This window comes from Panthera onca, chromosome B4 (assembly GCF_046562875.1).
Source record: "Panthera onca isolate mPanOnc1 chromosome B4, mPanOnc1 haplotype 2, whole genome shotgun sequence".
Taxonomy (NCBI): domain Eukaryota; kingdom Metazoa; phylum Chordata; class Mammalia; order Carnivora; family Felidae; genus Panthera; species Panthera onca.
In genome coordinates this window covers 93,300,043-93,316,192 of record NC_138345.1, presented here as the reverse complement: position 1 = coordinate 93,316,192, position 16,150 = coordinate 93,300,043, and the positions used below count along the sequence as shown (strand labels likewise).

Here is a 16,150-nt window from a genome sequence, read left to right as displayed (position 1 = left end):
TAAGAGGGTACTTATGAGCTGATGGAGGAGTCCTTTGAATATGGCTGTGGTGTATTTTGTGTGATGCCACTTTGCGTATATTCCCTAAAAACTAGGAGAAAGAGCAGAAGGGAGCGGAGCGTTCATGGCAGCGGGTGGGCTTCCCTCTAGTAAAGTAGAGCCTTCCTGTGTGACCGGACAGCAAGTTTGCTGACCGGGCGCTGCGTGTTTCCACGTCCTCCAACACCAACCGAAAGGCCTCGGTTTGTTTTTCACACACAGCAACTGGGACGTTATACTCCCGTAGCATAACCCCTGATGACGATGTGTTTCAATACCTTGCACATACCTATGCTTCAAGAAATCCCACCATGAAGAAAGGAGATCAGTGTAAAACTAAGATGAACTTTCCTAATGGAATTACAAATGGCTACTCTTGGTATCCACTCAAAGGTGAGTTTCTCCTCTAGCTTTCTCCTTATTGACTTCCTCCCCATGTGCCAGCTGGTTTTTGTGGACCCCAGCAGTTGTCAAAGTTTGTTTGGCACGGTGCGGTCCCTCCAGTTGTGTCTCTGTCAGCTAATGTCACAAAAGCAGTGGGGGGTGACTGAATGAGCGATGTTCAGATACTTGTTCAGCATTTACCTACTCTGAGCCAGAAACTGTGCCAAGAAAGATGGACAGAACACAGACCCTACCCTCAAGTTTAACAGGAAGAGCCACGTGCAAATAAATAATTGTGGTGGCAGCGTATTAGAATAAAAAGGAGAGATTTAGAAAAGGTACAGCGTACCCCAGAGGTATACTGTAAAGCCAGGGTGCAGGAGGGAGTAGAGAAGACCTTGGAGAAATGTGATGCTTCTGCGGCATCTAACAAGGACAGCGGCTGATCCAGCTCATTATGGCCACGCACCAGTGGGATCCAGCTATTGCCAGATCTTCTGGTTTGTAAAATAAGCTGAACTTGTACGTGAAATATCTTGATCTTTTTTTTTTCAATATATGAAATTTATTGTCAAATTGGTTTCCAAACAACACCCAGTGCTCATCCCAAAAGGTGCCCTCCTCAATACCCATCACCCACCCTCCCCTCCCTCCCACCCCCATCAACCCTCAGTTTGTTCTGTTTGTTTTTTTTTAAGTTTATTTATTTTTGAGACAGAGAGAGACAGAGCATGAACGGGGGAGGGGCAGAGAGAGAGGGAGACACAGAACCAGAAGCAGGCTCCAGGCTCTGAGCCATCAGCCCAGAGCCTGACGCGGGGCTCAAACTCACAGACCACAAGATCGTGACCTGAGCTGAAGTCGGACGCTTAACCGACTGAGCCACCCAGGCGCCCCTGTTCTCAGTTTTTAAGAGTCTCTTATGCTTTGGCTCTCTCCCACTCTAACCTCTTTTTTTTTTTTTTTCCTTCCCCTCCCCCATGGGTTTCTGTTAAGTTTCTCAGGATCCACATAAGAGTGAAAACATATGGTATCTGTCTTTCTCTGTATGGCTTATTTCACTTAGCATCACACTCTCCAGTTCCATTCATGTTGCTACAAAGGGCCATATTTCGTTCTTTCTCATTGCCACGTAGTACTCCATTGTGTATATAAACCACAATTTCTTTATCCATTCATCAGTTGATGGACATTTAGGTTCTTTCCATAATTTGGCTATTGTTGAGAGTGCTGCTATAAACATTGGGGTGCAAGTGCCCCTATGCATCACTACTCCTGATCCTTGGGTAAATTCCTAGCAGTGCTATTGCTGGGTCATAGGGTAGGTCTATTTTTAATTTTCTGAGGAACCTCCACACTGTTTTCCAGAGTGGCTGCACCAGTTTGCATTCCCACCAACAGTGCAAGAGGGTTCCCGTTTCTCCAGAAATATCTTGATCTTAAAGCCATTTTGCACGCTAAACAAAAGTGATTTTCCAGCTGGGTATGGGGGGGGTGAGGGCATGCTTCCACTTTTCTGTCCGTGGAACAGGAGGGCCAGGTGAGAGAGGGGAGGAGATTGCCTTGTGGGGGTCACAGGAGGGGGGAATATTCTTGTCAAAAGGAACAATGGGAGAAGAAGCTGAGGGGTGTAAGAGAACTCACACGAGTCAGAGGCCTGAGAGAACAGAGGGACCTAGGGCGGAAGAGCCAGGGGAGACCGGGGGCTGGAAGGGGGTCTCGTTGCTCAGCGGAGAGGGCCCCGTTTGAGACCTACCTCTAGCAGGCCATAGGCCATACTTGGGCGATAGGCCACACACAGACCGTCAGGTAGCCTTGCACAAGCTGGTACTTGTGTGTCTCTGCCAGCTTTCCAGGTGATGTGAATTAGCACAGACCACGACTGGAAGCTGCAGGGCCAGCGAGACAGCACTGCACCCCCACTCTCTGTTGGACAAGGCACAGCCCGCCCCGCCCCCCAAGCCTAGTCCCTGCTCAGCACTCCCCCAGGGAGGACAGGGCTCCCTCCCGCCCTGTCACCTTCCGGACACATCCAGATGTGCTTGCGGGAGGTTAGCTAGGAACCTGGTGTCGCCGTTGGGAATTGTTTCGAGTGTCGCTGTGTGTCAGCTGTGTCTCCTGAGGGAAAATGCAGGCAGAGCCAGCTACGTTGAGGAGCTTAGAACACAGCATCCTGGCTCAGCCTGGAGGTTTTGTCCTCGGGGCCCGGCGTGCCTCATCCACAGGCGCACACGCTCTCCACAAGTAAGCATTCTCACCCCTGCGTGCTCTGTACGCCTGTTTTGCCATTTAAATTCTTTCTGTCCGAGAGCCGTCCAGCCAAGGGCTTCTGTTTTATTATTCTCGTCCTTTTTTCTGTTTTCTATTTCTTGGTGAAAATGATCTCAGAGAGAAATACAAAACTTAGAAGGTGAGTAAAGGATCTAGAAAGGACAGAAATTCTTCCTGCTAGAATCTAGATCTACGTAGATATTAATCTAGATAATATTTTGATGTATTTTGACTATTAGTATGAGTTTTTTTTTCTAATTCAGTACTTCCGAAATACCCTGATGGAATTGAGAATGTATTTTATAGGCAGATTATCAAGTACAACAAGTTGAAATCTGGCCGAAAGTCCTTCCTTCAAAGTTACCATATTTCAAAATCCAAGATGCCACTGGTTGGAAAATACACGGTACCACCAAGGAAGAAAAAACAAATGTTTCTGGCCAAACTCATGCCACAATGATGGTTTTTAGCCATCAAATTTAAGACACATCCAATTCAGAGATTTTAAAATATGAAAATCTTGCATCTTAGAAGATAGGAAATATGATTATACCCTTTTGAAAACTGGGTTTTCAGAGGTAAGAACCAGAAACTGAGCACAGGTGACGGCAGCCCCGGACGCAAGGGGGCCTGGGTCCCTTCTCTCCCGAAAGTTAGCACAGCAGCCTTTCTTTCATCCCCTGAAGCAGTTTCGTGTCATAAGAGCACGGGGCCCGCAAGACAGCCTGTGCTCTGGGCTCGGCCTTCACTGGCACGTTACTTACCGTAAGCGATTGTTTCCCCATCTGTAAAATATGGGCGACAAACTCTTCAAACGGTGCCCGGTAATAGTGAACACTCACTAAATGTCAGCCACTATTATTCCGCCAAATGAGTATACTTAGCTTACATGTGTATTTATGAATGGTTTGCAAAAACATTTTTTAGAAGTATCACTCTCAGTTTAAAATGATTTTCACAGAAGAAATGTACATTGATGAATCCTTTTTGTAATGTATGATCGGGGGGAAAAAAAAGGCTGACCCTTCCCCTGCCCCTCAGTTGATTTTGATGCACAGTTGAACCTTAGCTCTGATCCAGTTACCCATATGGGAACATTTAGGATTGCCTGTTCATGCCTGGGTAATAAAATGGCAGGCCGTGACTTTATATGCTAATATGTCAAATTCATCTTTTCCTGTTTAAATGTACTTTCTTTGCAACGGATTCATTTGTCCCCAAGGGACAGGATACTTGACTCTGTTCCAATTTTAGACCTTAAAAAATTAAATATGCTTGTGTTTAGGTGGAATGCAAGATTACAACTACATCTGGGCCCAGTGTTTTGAAATTACATTGGAGCTGTCGTGCTGTAAATATCCTCATGAGGAGAAGCTTCCATTCTTCTGGAATAAAAACAAAGCCTCATTGATTGAATATATAAAACAGGTGCACCTAGGTTTGTAAGATTTTTCTTATTAATTCCTCTTAACACAAAACATGGCATCTGGCAAAATGTTTGGGTTGAGAAAATGCAAGTCCCTGTTTGTTTTCTCGGTACAGCCTCATTTTTAGTACCAGAACTAATGATGAAGAATTTTCCCTGTATGAATATCTGCAGCATGTGAGAGTTACAGTGCTTGTCAGTTCATATAAGAGAGAGCATGAGGTATGCTACTCAGTGTAGGGGTATGAAATCCACAGTACTTCACATTTTACATGTTGAAGCCCTAGAAATCTGGCAAGAGATCCAGGAAAACAGGTTATGACTCTGTTACATCATCACCCATTTAGAAAATGCCAAGTTTGCTTGCCACTTGTCACACAATATCATAGATCCAGAGAACCCTGAACATGCGTCCTGGGCTGGTGACCTGGCACCATTAGCTTCAAACCCCTCACAGCCTGCAACTCTGCCAAATGATCTGGTCCTGGGAACCTTCCCAGTCTAGTCTGGTTTTTGACAGCTATCTAGCCTTTGTCATAGACAGGCTAAATGTGGCAAGAGTGTTTGTTCTCGAACATGTACGGCAGACTCGCTGGAGGGTTTGTTAAAACACATCCCCAGAGTTTGATTTAGTGTGCCTTGACTGGTTAATCTTTCCCAAGGAGATGCTGCTGCCGGTTCAGGGACCTTGCTTTAAAAACCATCATACTGCTTGTGATGGTGATGGATTCAGGGAGTTCAAATGTATTTAACCAGGCTGTGTCTCTTTGGGCAGAGTGTGGAAGGCTCTTCTGCATTGCCAGAGTTTAGTTTTCTCCATTCATATGGCTTGGGGGAAGAAACGTATCAGAAATTGGCACAATAGTTATGCTACCCCATCAAGCCCAAGTAGAAGGTATGTGTTTGTGTTGAAGAGGATTGCCTCATAGGCCTGCTATATAGCTGCACAATTCCTGGAATTTTCTGTGTGCTTCACGCCAAAGCTTTCCACCTGCTAAAGAGACAGAGGCAGTTGAGGAAGGGAAGAGTCAGAAGCACAGGGGGTACAGGGCTGAGTGCAAGGACAATTAAGGGCTTCTCTGGGTTCCATATCCCTAAAATGGATGCCCCTCCCTCCTTTCATACCTCTATCCCCAACCTCCAGCACCCTCCCCCCACTACCCCCCACCCAAAAACACAAGCACACAAAGATTAGTGGTGAATTCACAGGGCTGTGTCAAATGTCTCAGCCAGTTCATGAAGTAGGCTGATTCTCTGTGATAAGATGTTAAAAAAGTCATTATTAGCATTTATTTAGATTATTGGGTCCTTCTCCTTTTTCACATCATCAAGCTTTGTTTTGGGTCTTCTCCTGATTACTATTCTGGTATTTCACCACTAGATTTTCCTCACGAGGCACATTTAGCCTTTCTACTGTATTTCTACCTTTAATATGTTCCTCTGCCTATTGTAAAATTTCTCCTCCATCAACATCAACGTGTGACTGCAAGCTGGACAAGGAATATGCTCCACATAACTGCACTATTTTTGGAATTTCAGTCTAGCAGTAAAAGTTATTTGCTAAGCACCGAATTAAGGTGGGCTCTGAAATATCATGGTGACCTAATAATGCCAACGAGGAGCTTTATAAACTGTCACTTAACATGCAAATTATAGCATGTTAAGTAATTCTTAATTTGGAGGGCTTACAAGTCCATTTACACTAGGTTTCATAAAGAGTATTTATCTGCCTGTCCCTATAATCAGGTATGCACAATCTACTTAAAAGTGTATATAAAGCACATCAACCCTGCCCCCTTGTGGTTTAAGACAGAGGCAGGCATTTTCTTTTTCTAATTTAATAATGAAAACTGATTTCAAAATATTGACAGTGTGGTTACTGTTACTGGATGGAAAAGGTCTCTCAATTAAGCCAAAGAATATCTTTGCTTAGGGATGATGGGAGCAAACACCTTCTTAGGGGTATTACTGTGGTTTAAAGAAAGTACTGGTATTTGTCAAGCTGTGTTTGCATTCACTGGCTTAGCTTCATCACTTGCTTAAGACGCCTCTGAGACTTTGACCCATCTGGAAGTCTCCGGCCTACCTTGTCTGGGAAGGAAAGGCCTCCTGCACCAATAGAAGGGGCTGGAAGGTGGTACATATCACCCCCGTTTTACAGGTGATGAAACAGAGTCCTAGGAGCTGGGATTTACACTGAGAATTGACTGGGTTCTTTCTGTCACACAAAGCTGTGATGACGGGACATATCTGTACTTACCTAATGTGTCAAAGGACTTCCTAAGAAGGGCAGGATGGAAGTATTTCTTCAAAGAATAATGGCACTGATACCCAACGAATAAATGCATAATCAGGCTACTAACTTACGACTGATGTTTGTGGTTGGGTACTACCTAAAGACCAAAAGGATAAATACCAAGTAAGAGAAATAAATATAAACGAAACTTTTAGAAGAGGTAAAAGAACAAATTACATGAAAATTGAGGTTAACATAGCTGATGTCTTCTGAAAATACTAGAAGGAAATACAACATTTAGTAATTCCTTCTCTGGGGGGAAAAATGAAGAGTCAAGAATTAGGAAAGAAAGTAAAAGGCAACTTGGGTCAACCAGAAGTCTGTTTAATGTTTGAGACAAAGATGTTTCATTTTAAACTTTTCTGAAGGAAACTAGTATGTGCCTCATATTTTTCTGCTCTAGTAGATAATTACAAAGTAGATAGTTTGGGGATAGTTCAGGGTCATTTTTTCATTGTGGAGTCTTACGTCATTAAGATGATTTGTCATTAAGTGAGCAAACTAGAAGGTGAAAAGTAACATTTAAAATGAGAAGAGTCTCTTTTTCAAAATACATAAACTTAAAAAAAGAGAGGGTGGGGGAGACCATCCCAAGCAGGCTCTGCACAGCAGTGCTGAGCCTGATGCGGGGCTCCATCTCATGGACTGTGAGATCACGACCTGAGCCGAAACCAGGAGTTGGATGCCCAACCAACTGAGCCACCAAGGCGCCTCTAAAATGAGAAGAGTCTTTATAAATGGCCTTTTGTCAACTGTACTCCTGAAATTTTGAGAGGTGGGGTGTGGTCCTGGGGATTAGTGTGGATTTACAGCCATGCTGTACCACTTAGCTGTACGAGTTTAAGGTTAGTTAATAATCCAAAGCCTTAGTTTCCTCATCTGTAAAACTGTGATAATATTGATGTGAGGATTCAAAGAGAATATGCACATTAAGCACTTTGCCATAGAGCCTGAAACATACTAACTGGTCACTAAATGTTCACTCCTGTTGTTAGTAATAAGACACCTTCAATCAGTTCCATGATTCCAAGCAATCTTGTGATTATAATTGTTTCACATGTAGTTTGACCAGGAGACAAAACTCTTAAGTCCCTTGCATAGATAAGTATCTTATTATAAGTACACTGGCCTTTTTAAAAAGATTTTTTAAGTAATCTCTACACCCAACATGGGGCTCAAACTCATAATCCCAAGATCAAGAGTCACATGTTCCACTGATTGAGCCAGCCAGGCACCTCCCCACCCCCTTTTGTAAATACACTGGCATTTTTTAGTTTAGGATTTAATGGAATCCACTGAGGGCAATGTCATAGTAGTTTGGTGACTGAGTAGACAACTTGGAAAGGAAAGGAATGGACTTAGATTGTCATCTGTGTTCTCTCATTTTGATAATCTGTGTTATTAATGGAATATTTGACAACAGATTTAGCCTATATATACAATTGGTAGCCTGACTGTATTTTAAGTTACATCCAAAAATAAGTTTTCCTAGTTTTGGTTCAAGATGGCAATGTAGGAGGATCCTGAACTCCTCTCCTCCCACAGACACACCAAATCTACAGCTACATATGGGGCAATTTCCTCTGAAAGAAACCCAAAAACTACCTGAGCCATTCCTACACATTGGGTGAGGGAGAATAAAACTATATTGCAATGAGTGGGAGAGGTTGAGACACGATCTTGCCATACACCCCCGTCCCTGGTGCAGGCACACATCAGGAAGGAACTTACACCTCCAAGCTTCTCCCTGAGCCGCAAAGGGTTTGAACCCCATATTTGGCACCCTACTGTTAAGAGCTACACCAAAGAGACAATCCCTCAAAACACCTCGCTTTGAAAGCCATGGGACTTGCATCCACAAGACCCTCAAGGCTATATCGAACTTCAAGGATTCATACAGATTCAGTTGGCTACCTGCCAGGGCCTCGTGCAGAGCCCACCAATTGAAAGATACCCAGTTTTGGGGTTTTGTTTTTTTTTTTTTTTTTTTTTTTGTGAAAGAGGCCTGTTTGCTGCTCTTAAAGCTTTGGCCTGAAGGGCAGACACCTATATTTAACACACATCTAGGGGTCTACTGAAATATTCTCCAAAGATGGAGGCCAGCAGACACCATGTTTGTACTCTCTCTCCCTCCAGGTCACCAGTGTCTCCCAAAAAGGAGTTTATGCAAGCGTCTGGTACCTCTTGGTAGCTCTGGTAGCCAGTGGGGTTCGTGTTCATGGGTTCAACAGGACACTGGCAAACAAATAGTTCTTAACTGGCTACCACCCCAGGGCTCAGTGTAAAGGGAGCAGGGAGACACATCCAGTCCCCGGTCTTCCCCCTGAAAGGTTTTTTGGATACTTTAAGAGCCTCTGCCTGAAGGTCTGGCTTCTAATCAGCCTCAATCTAGGTACTGACAGGTCTTGGCACAACTTCAACTACTGGGATCTACTAAGAATAAAGTAGGCTGCTTAGACAAACACAAAGGTTTGAGAAACAACCAAGAGCTAGGGCAGAGTTGAATTATAAGGTTCATCCACAAAAGACCACTCCTCCAAGACTGGAAGAGGTGGCTGGGTGGCTCCGTCAGGTGAGCATCTGACTCTTAATTTTGGCTCAGATCATGATCCCAGGGTCTTAGGATTGAGTCCCATGTCAGCTCTGTGCTGGGCATGCAGCCTGCTTAAGATTCTCTCTCTCTTCCACCACCCCTCCACCCCGCCCCCCTCACTAGTAAAAAATATTTAATAAAATTCCGAATAATCTAATGTTGTAAAGGTAGTGGGTTTATCACTTATAAAACTATTGTAAGCATTAAAAAACAAAGCAAATATATAGCTACAATAATTTGTTTATCCCAAGGTAAAAAGATGTAAAATGTGGGCTGGAGGGAGTAAACATGCAAAGGTTTGGAATGCTATCAAGTTATTATCAACTTAAAGTAGACTGTATTATGTAAGTCTCAAGGTAACCACAAAGCAAAAACCTATAGATACATAAAAGATGAAGGAATCTAAGCATACACTAGAAATCCAACAAATTACAAAGGAAGAGAATAAGAACAAAGGAATTATAAAACAGCCAGAAAACAATTACCAAAATGGCAATAAGTACATACCTATCAATAATGACTATAATGTAAATGAACTAAATTCTTCTATCAAAAGACATAGAGTAGCTGGATGGAGGAAAAAGAAAAAAAAAAAAACAAAAACCACAAGACCCATCTGTATGTTGCCTTCACAAGACTCACTTCAAGATAAAAGGACACACACAGACTGAAAGTGAAGGGATGGAAAAATTTTCCATGGAAATGGAAACCAAAAGAAAGCTGGGATAGCTATACTTACATTAACAAAAAAAAAAACAGACTTTAAGATAAAGACTGTGATCAGAGACAAAGTCATTATATAATTCTAAAAGAGCCAATCCAACAAGAAGACCTAATATAGGTGTACTTAACTATATAAAGCAAATATTAGCGGACCTAAAGGGGAAAATAGACAGCAATACAATAACAGTAATGGGATTTAATATACCATTTTCACCAATGGATAGATCAGACAGAAAATTACTAAGAAGACACTGACCTTAAACGACACGTTAGACCAGCTGTACTTAATAAACACAGAGCATTTCATCCAACAGCAGCAGAATATACATTTTCTTCAAGTGCACATGGAACATTCTCCAGGATAAATTTTATGTCATGCCACAAAATGAGTCTTAATAAGTTTACAAAGCTGAAATCATATTGACCATCTTTTCCAACAATGGTGGTATAAAACTAGAAATCAATTACTAGAAGAAAATTGGAAAATTCACAAATATTCAGATGTGAATCAACATGCTACTGAACAATCAGTGGCTCAAAGAGAAAAATCAAAACCTTGAAACGAATAAAAACACAACATAGCAAAACTTATGGGATGCAGCAAAAGCTATTCTAAGAAGTTCATAGGGATAAATGCCAACAGTAAGAAACTGAGATCTCACAGAATTGTTGAATTATTATATTTTACACCTGAAACTAATATAACACTGTATGTTTACTGGAATTAAAATTTTTAAAAATCTAGGGGCGCCTGGGTGGCGCAGTCGGTTAAGCGTCCGACTTCAGCCAGGTCACGATCTCGCGGTCTGTGAGTTTGAGCCCCGCGTCAGGCTCTGGGCTGATGGCTCGGAGCCTGGAGCCTGTTTCCGATTCTGTGTCTCCCTCTCTCTCTGCCCCTCCCCCGTTCATGCTCTGTCTCTCTCTGTCCCAAAAATAAATAAAAAACGTTGAAAAAAAAAAAAAATTTTTAAAAATCTAAAATAACCTAACTTTACACCTCAACTTAGTTTGTTCTCAACTTAGGGGAAAAGAACAAACTAAGCCCAAAGTTATTAGAAGGAAGGAACAAAGATCAGAGAAGAAATAAATGAAATAAAAACTAGAAAGACAATAAAAAGATCAACAAAACTAAGAGCTGTTTTTTTTTAAAAGATAAACCTTTAGTTAGACTCACCAAGAAAAAGAGAGCAAGAACTCAGAAATGAAAGGGATGTTGCAACTGATACCACAGAAATGCAAAGGATCATAAAAGACTAAACAATTGTACATCAAAAAATTAGACAACCTAGATGATCATTAAATCCATAGAAACATACACCTACCAAGACTGAATCATGAAAAAAAATAGAAAATCTGAACAGACCTTTTACTACTAATAAAAAATATGCCAGCAATCTCCTAATTTAAACAAAAGCTCAAGACCAGATAGCTTCACTGGTGAATTCTACCAAACATTTAAAGAAGAGTTAATACCAATCCTCTTTAAACTCTTCCAAAAAACAGAAGAGGAGATAACTCTCAAATTCATTTTATAAGGCCAGCATTACCCCAATAGCAAAACAAACAACACTACAAGAAAATAACAAGCCTATATACTTGATGAACACAGATGCAAAAATCCTCAACAAAGTATTAGCAGACCAACTTCAACAATACATTCAAAGGACCTTGATCAAGTGATTCATTCCAGGGATGCAAAGGTGGCTCAGCATCCACAAATCAATCAACATGATATACCACATTAACAAAATGAGAGATAAAAATAATATCCCAATAGATGAAGAAAAAAAAATTAACAAAATTTAACATCCATTTAGAAAAACTAACAACAAAGTGGGTATAGAGGGGAATGTACCTCAACATAATAGAAGCCATATATGAAAGGCCTACAGCTAACCTCATAATCAACAGTAGAAGTTTTTCTTCTAAGATCAGGAACAAGACAAGGACACCTACCCTCACCACTTTTTTTCAACATAGTACTGGAAGTCCAGAGCAGTTTGGTAAGAAAAATAAAAAGCATGCAAAACAGAAAGGAAGAGGTAAAACCCTCACTTATTTCCAAGTCACAATACTATATATAGAAAACCCTAAGGACTCTATCAAAAAACTGTTACAACTGATAAATTCAGTAAAGTTGAAGGATACAAAATCAATATACAAAAATCTGTTGTATTTCTCTAGACTAATAGCAAACTATCAGAAGGAGAAATTAAGAAAACAATCCCATTAAAAACTGCATTATTGACAAAACACCTAGGAATAAATTTCACCATGGAAGTGAGAAAGACTTGTACACAGAAAAATATAAACCTTTGATAAAAGAAATTAAAAGCACAAATAAATGAAGATAATCCATTAATTAGAAAAATTAATATTGTTAAATAGTCCATACAACTCCAATCTACACAGTGCGATACCTATCAAAATTCCAACAGTGTTTTTCACAGAGAACAAACAACCCTAAAATTTGTATGCATCCACAAAAGACCCTGAATAGCCATCTGAGAAAGAAGAACAAAGCTTCCTGATTTGAAACTATACTTCAAAGCTATAGTAAACAAAACAGTAGGATATTGGCATAAAAACAAACACATACATCAATTGAACAGAATAGAGAGCCCAGAAATAAGTTTAGGCGTATATGGTCAATTCATTTATGTCAAAGGAGCCAAGAGTATACATGGGAAAGGACAGTCTCTTCAATAAATGGTGCTGAGCAAACTGGACCACTGTCTTATATCATACACAAAAATTAAAATGGATTAAAAACTTGAATATGCAACTTGAAATCATAAAGCCCCTAGAAGAAAACATAGGTGGTAAGCTCCTTGACATCAGTCTTGGCAATTATTTTTTTGGATTTGATACCAAAAAGCAAAGGCAACAAAAGAAAAAATAAGACAGGTGGGACTATATCAAGCTAAAAAGCTCTGCACAGCAAAGAAAATCATCAATAAAATGAAAAGGCAACCTATCGAATGGGAGAAAATATTTCCAAATCATGTATCTGGTAAGGGGTTAATAACCAAAATATATAAGGAACTCCTACGACACAACAGCAAAAAACAAACATACAAAACAAAACAAAAAAAACAAAACAATCCAACTTAAAAATTAAGCTGAAGATCTGAAGAGGTATTTTTCCAAAGACGACGAGCAGGTACATGAAAAGGTGCCCAAGATTGCTAATCATCAGGGAAACGCAAATCAAAACCACAATGAGACACCAACTCACACCTGTCAGAATGGCTAAAAATAAAACACAAGAAACAAGTATTGACAAGGATGTGAAAAGAGAACCCTTGTGCACTGTTGCTGGGAATGTAAACTGGTGCAGTCACTGTGGAGAACACTATGTACGTTCCTCACATTAATAAAGAGCTACACAGTATGATCCAGCAGTTCTACTTCTGAGTACTTATCCTAAGATAATCGAACACTAACTTGAGAAGATATCTGCACCCCCACATTCACTGCAGCATTATTTGCAATAGCCAAGACATGGAAGCAACCTCAGGGTCTAATGATGATCACATAAAGAAAATGTATATGCACATCACTTTTTCTTCATACCAAAAAAAAAAAAAAAAAATCCAGCCATCTGCAACAACATGGATGGACCTTGTGGGCATCGTGCTAAGTGAAAGGTCAGACAGAGAAAGACAAATACCATATGATCACCTTTATGTAGAATTAAAAAAAAAACAAACAGAGGCACCTGGCTGGCTCAGTGGAGTGTGCAACTCTTGACCTCAGGGTTGAGTTTAAGCCCCATATATGGTGTAGAGATTGCTTAAAAATAAAATCTTAAAAAACACAACAAACAAAAAATTCCTACTGATTTGTAGAGAACAGATTGGTAGTTGCCAGAAGCACGGGGCAGCTAAAATGGGTGAAGCTGGTGAAAAAGTATAACTTGCAGTTATAAATCCTGGGGATTTAATGTTTAGCACAATGAATACAGTTAATAATACTGTATTGTATATTTGAAATTTGCTGAGAGTAAATCTTAAAAGCTCTCATCACAAGAAAAAATTTTGAATTATGTTAACTAGATATATTATGGTGATCATTTCACAAATAAATCATTTTGTTATACATCTGAATCTAATATAATGTTATATGACAATTAGATCTCAATTTTTTGAAACAGTTTACCTTCCCTTAAATACTTCATTGTTATTATCAAGACAACTTAATAAATATTGGGCATATTTTTCTTAAGTAACTACAAGAATTTATATGTCATAAAACACGGTATTAACATTTAATGCTCTTTTTGTCTTGCAGGTGTAAAGGGTCAAGTTTTTGATCAGAATGGAAATCCGTTACCCAATGTAATTGTAGAAGTCCAAAACAGAAAACATATCTGCCCTTATAGAACCAACAAATTTGGAGAGTATTATCTCCTTCTCTTGCCTGGGTCCTACATAATAAATGTAAGTATACAGCCCTAGTTATTGTTATTAAAACACTTTAGAACTTGCAATACTTACCCAGAAGGAATCTGAAATAAGTCTGGAAAGTCCCAGAAGTAGATACATCAGGACAGAAGGAAAGGACAACATCAGACATGGCATCTGGTAGGGAGTGGGAGAGGGTGAGAGTGATAGGAACAAACCAAAAAAATCATATTTTTCCCCAACTGGCAATGTTTTAATAGAAGCCAAGTTCTGTTTCTTTTGATCCCTTTTATGATAAAAGACAGAATGACCCTTATTAATAACAATAATTAAACAATGTAGCCAAAGTACTTCCAAGCTTCATGGAATACCATTTTAACACCCATTTCATGAAACATAATTTCTGCTAGTAAGTGGATTGGGGCACAGATTCCTTAGAATTCATTATAAATAAAATTTGATCCACAGACCGACCTATTTTGCAGCCCTTTCATAAGCAAATGATGGTGAGTTCCAATCAATGCAAGTAAAGTTCCAGGTTTAATTCTATTAAGATGTTTGAGTCATTTCTTCCTAGGAGGAGGCTTGGACTAGTTTGAGCGCAAACAGGTTTTTGTAAATGAATTAAATGAAGTACCTCATTTAGTTGACCAGGTTGTGCCCGTTCCTCTTTGATTTGACTTTCTCTAAGAAACTCAAGATTCTTCTGCTTTGCTTAGTGAGTCTGATCCCAACTATGGTAGTCATTCTGTACAGAGTGACTCCTGGGGAAAAAAGTCATCTATTCTGTAGTAAAAACTGGCCTTGTATTTTATAAAGGTGAAATAATGAAAGGCATGTTTTTCAATTTATACAACTGCAGGATTCAGAGCTTCTCTGTTCCGTAGGTGATCCCCACAGTGCTCAGCAGTGGGGGCTCATCAACTGCTAATCCTCTTGTTAAGAATCTCTCCTAGAACCAGGAAGACATCAATTCACTGTGAATCTTTGCCTTAAAAGGCCCCTTATGTTCCTGTTACACTGACATTTCCATTCTATGATAAGGGGAGGGGGCTGCTTGTAATGAAGCTAAATTATTTTTATGTAATCCCAAAAATAAGTCACACACTTACAAAGTTATGAATTGTTCATTTCCAGTTAGACTAATGTAGTACCTATTGGCTTTAGCTACTAGTTCTGGGATAAGAGTGGAAGGCAAGACTTTGGAAGCTGAAATGAATGACTGAAATATATATTAGTGCCCAATAAATGATTTTCCCCATTCTTTTCCCTCTCTACCATATATAGTAAAAGTATTTCTTAGTGGACATGGTCTGTAGTTAGGTTAGCATTTGTCGTATTTTTTCTGATATCTTCTACCAAAAAAATAAATCTAGCTTAGGACTCAAACTCATGGAGAAAACTGGGTAAAATCAAAGCTTTTTGAGGAAGCAATAAACTTGTACACTTAGATCAGCTGCAAGGAAAATGAAATAAATTTAAAAAAGAATTTCACTTACGAATAATATCGATACCCAATCAGGATATTAAGTACAGACTTGGGACAAAGGGAAACTGTCAACTCTTTACCTTTGCTCTCCATAGAAATGATGGGGATACAGTCTGTGGCTTTCTTCTCCTGGCTTACATCTCCAAATAAAGGACCTGTCTTATTTCACTTTATAATTCTTGGGGCAACAGCATTAGCAACGGTGGTCCATATCAATGGGCATTGGACAATTCATTCAGTGAGCAGGACTGAAGCGGTTACCAGCTGGGGAGGCCTGGCAGATGGTTACATGTGTTTCATAGAGGGCACACTTGTAGTGGTAGACATCAGTGTTTTTAGTGCTGGCCCCACAAAACATCTGAAATCACTCAGATAATTCTTTTTTTTTTTTTTTTTTTAAGTCATTGGCTTTATTCTTTTTCTAAGATAATATATTTTTATTTTTATTTAACATTTTTATTTTTTTATAATTTTTTTTTAAATTTACATCCAAAGTAGTTAGCATATAGAAAATAATTGTTTC

The 16,150-nt window shown here is 39.8% G+C and overlaps 1 protein-coding gene and 1 long non-coding RNA gene across 9 annotated transcripts in view; one reads left to right on the top strand and one right to left on the bottom strand.

Annotated features, from left to right (window-relative positions):
* Nucleotides 1-16,150, top strand: part of CPM (carboxypeptidase M) — an 82,813-nt gene that overhangs the window by 64,735 nt on the left and 1,928 nt on the right. For 7 of the 8 annotated variants that reach the window (XM_078449697.2, XM_078449695.2, XM_078449698.2 and 4 more), the window contains 3 exons: nucleotides 262-432; nucleotides 3,980-4,132; nucleotides 14,026-14,174. In XM_078449697.2, the coding sequence (XP_078305823.1) occupies nucleotides 262-432; nucleotides 3,980-4,132; nucleotides 14,026-14,174 (473 nt within the window). Of the gene's footprint in view, nucleotides 1-261; nucleotides 433-3,979; nucleotides 4,141-14,025; nucleotides 14,175-16,150 lie in introns of those variants that run through there. The other variant, XM_081796211.1, reaches the window with a different exon arrangement.
* LOC145715620 (uncharacterized) lies at nucleotides 4,128-16,146 on the bottom strand. Its single transcript, XR_014137961.1, has 4 exons — nucleotides 15,708-16,146; nucleotides 14,776-14,902; nucleotides 14,232-14,315; nucleotides 4,128-6,513 (listed from the first exon to the last, which is right to left on the bottom strand). It is a non-coding gene; the product is annotated as an uncharacterized LOC145715620 (long non-coding RNA).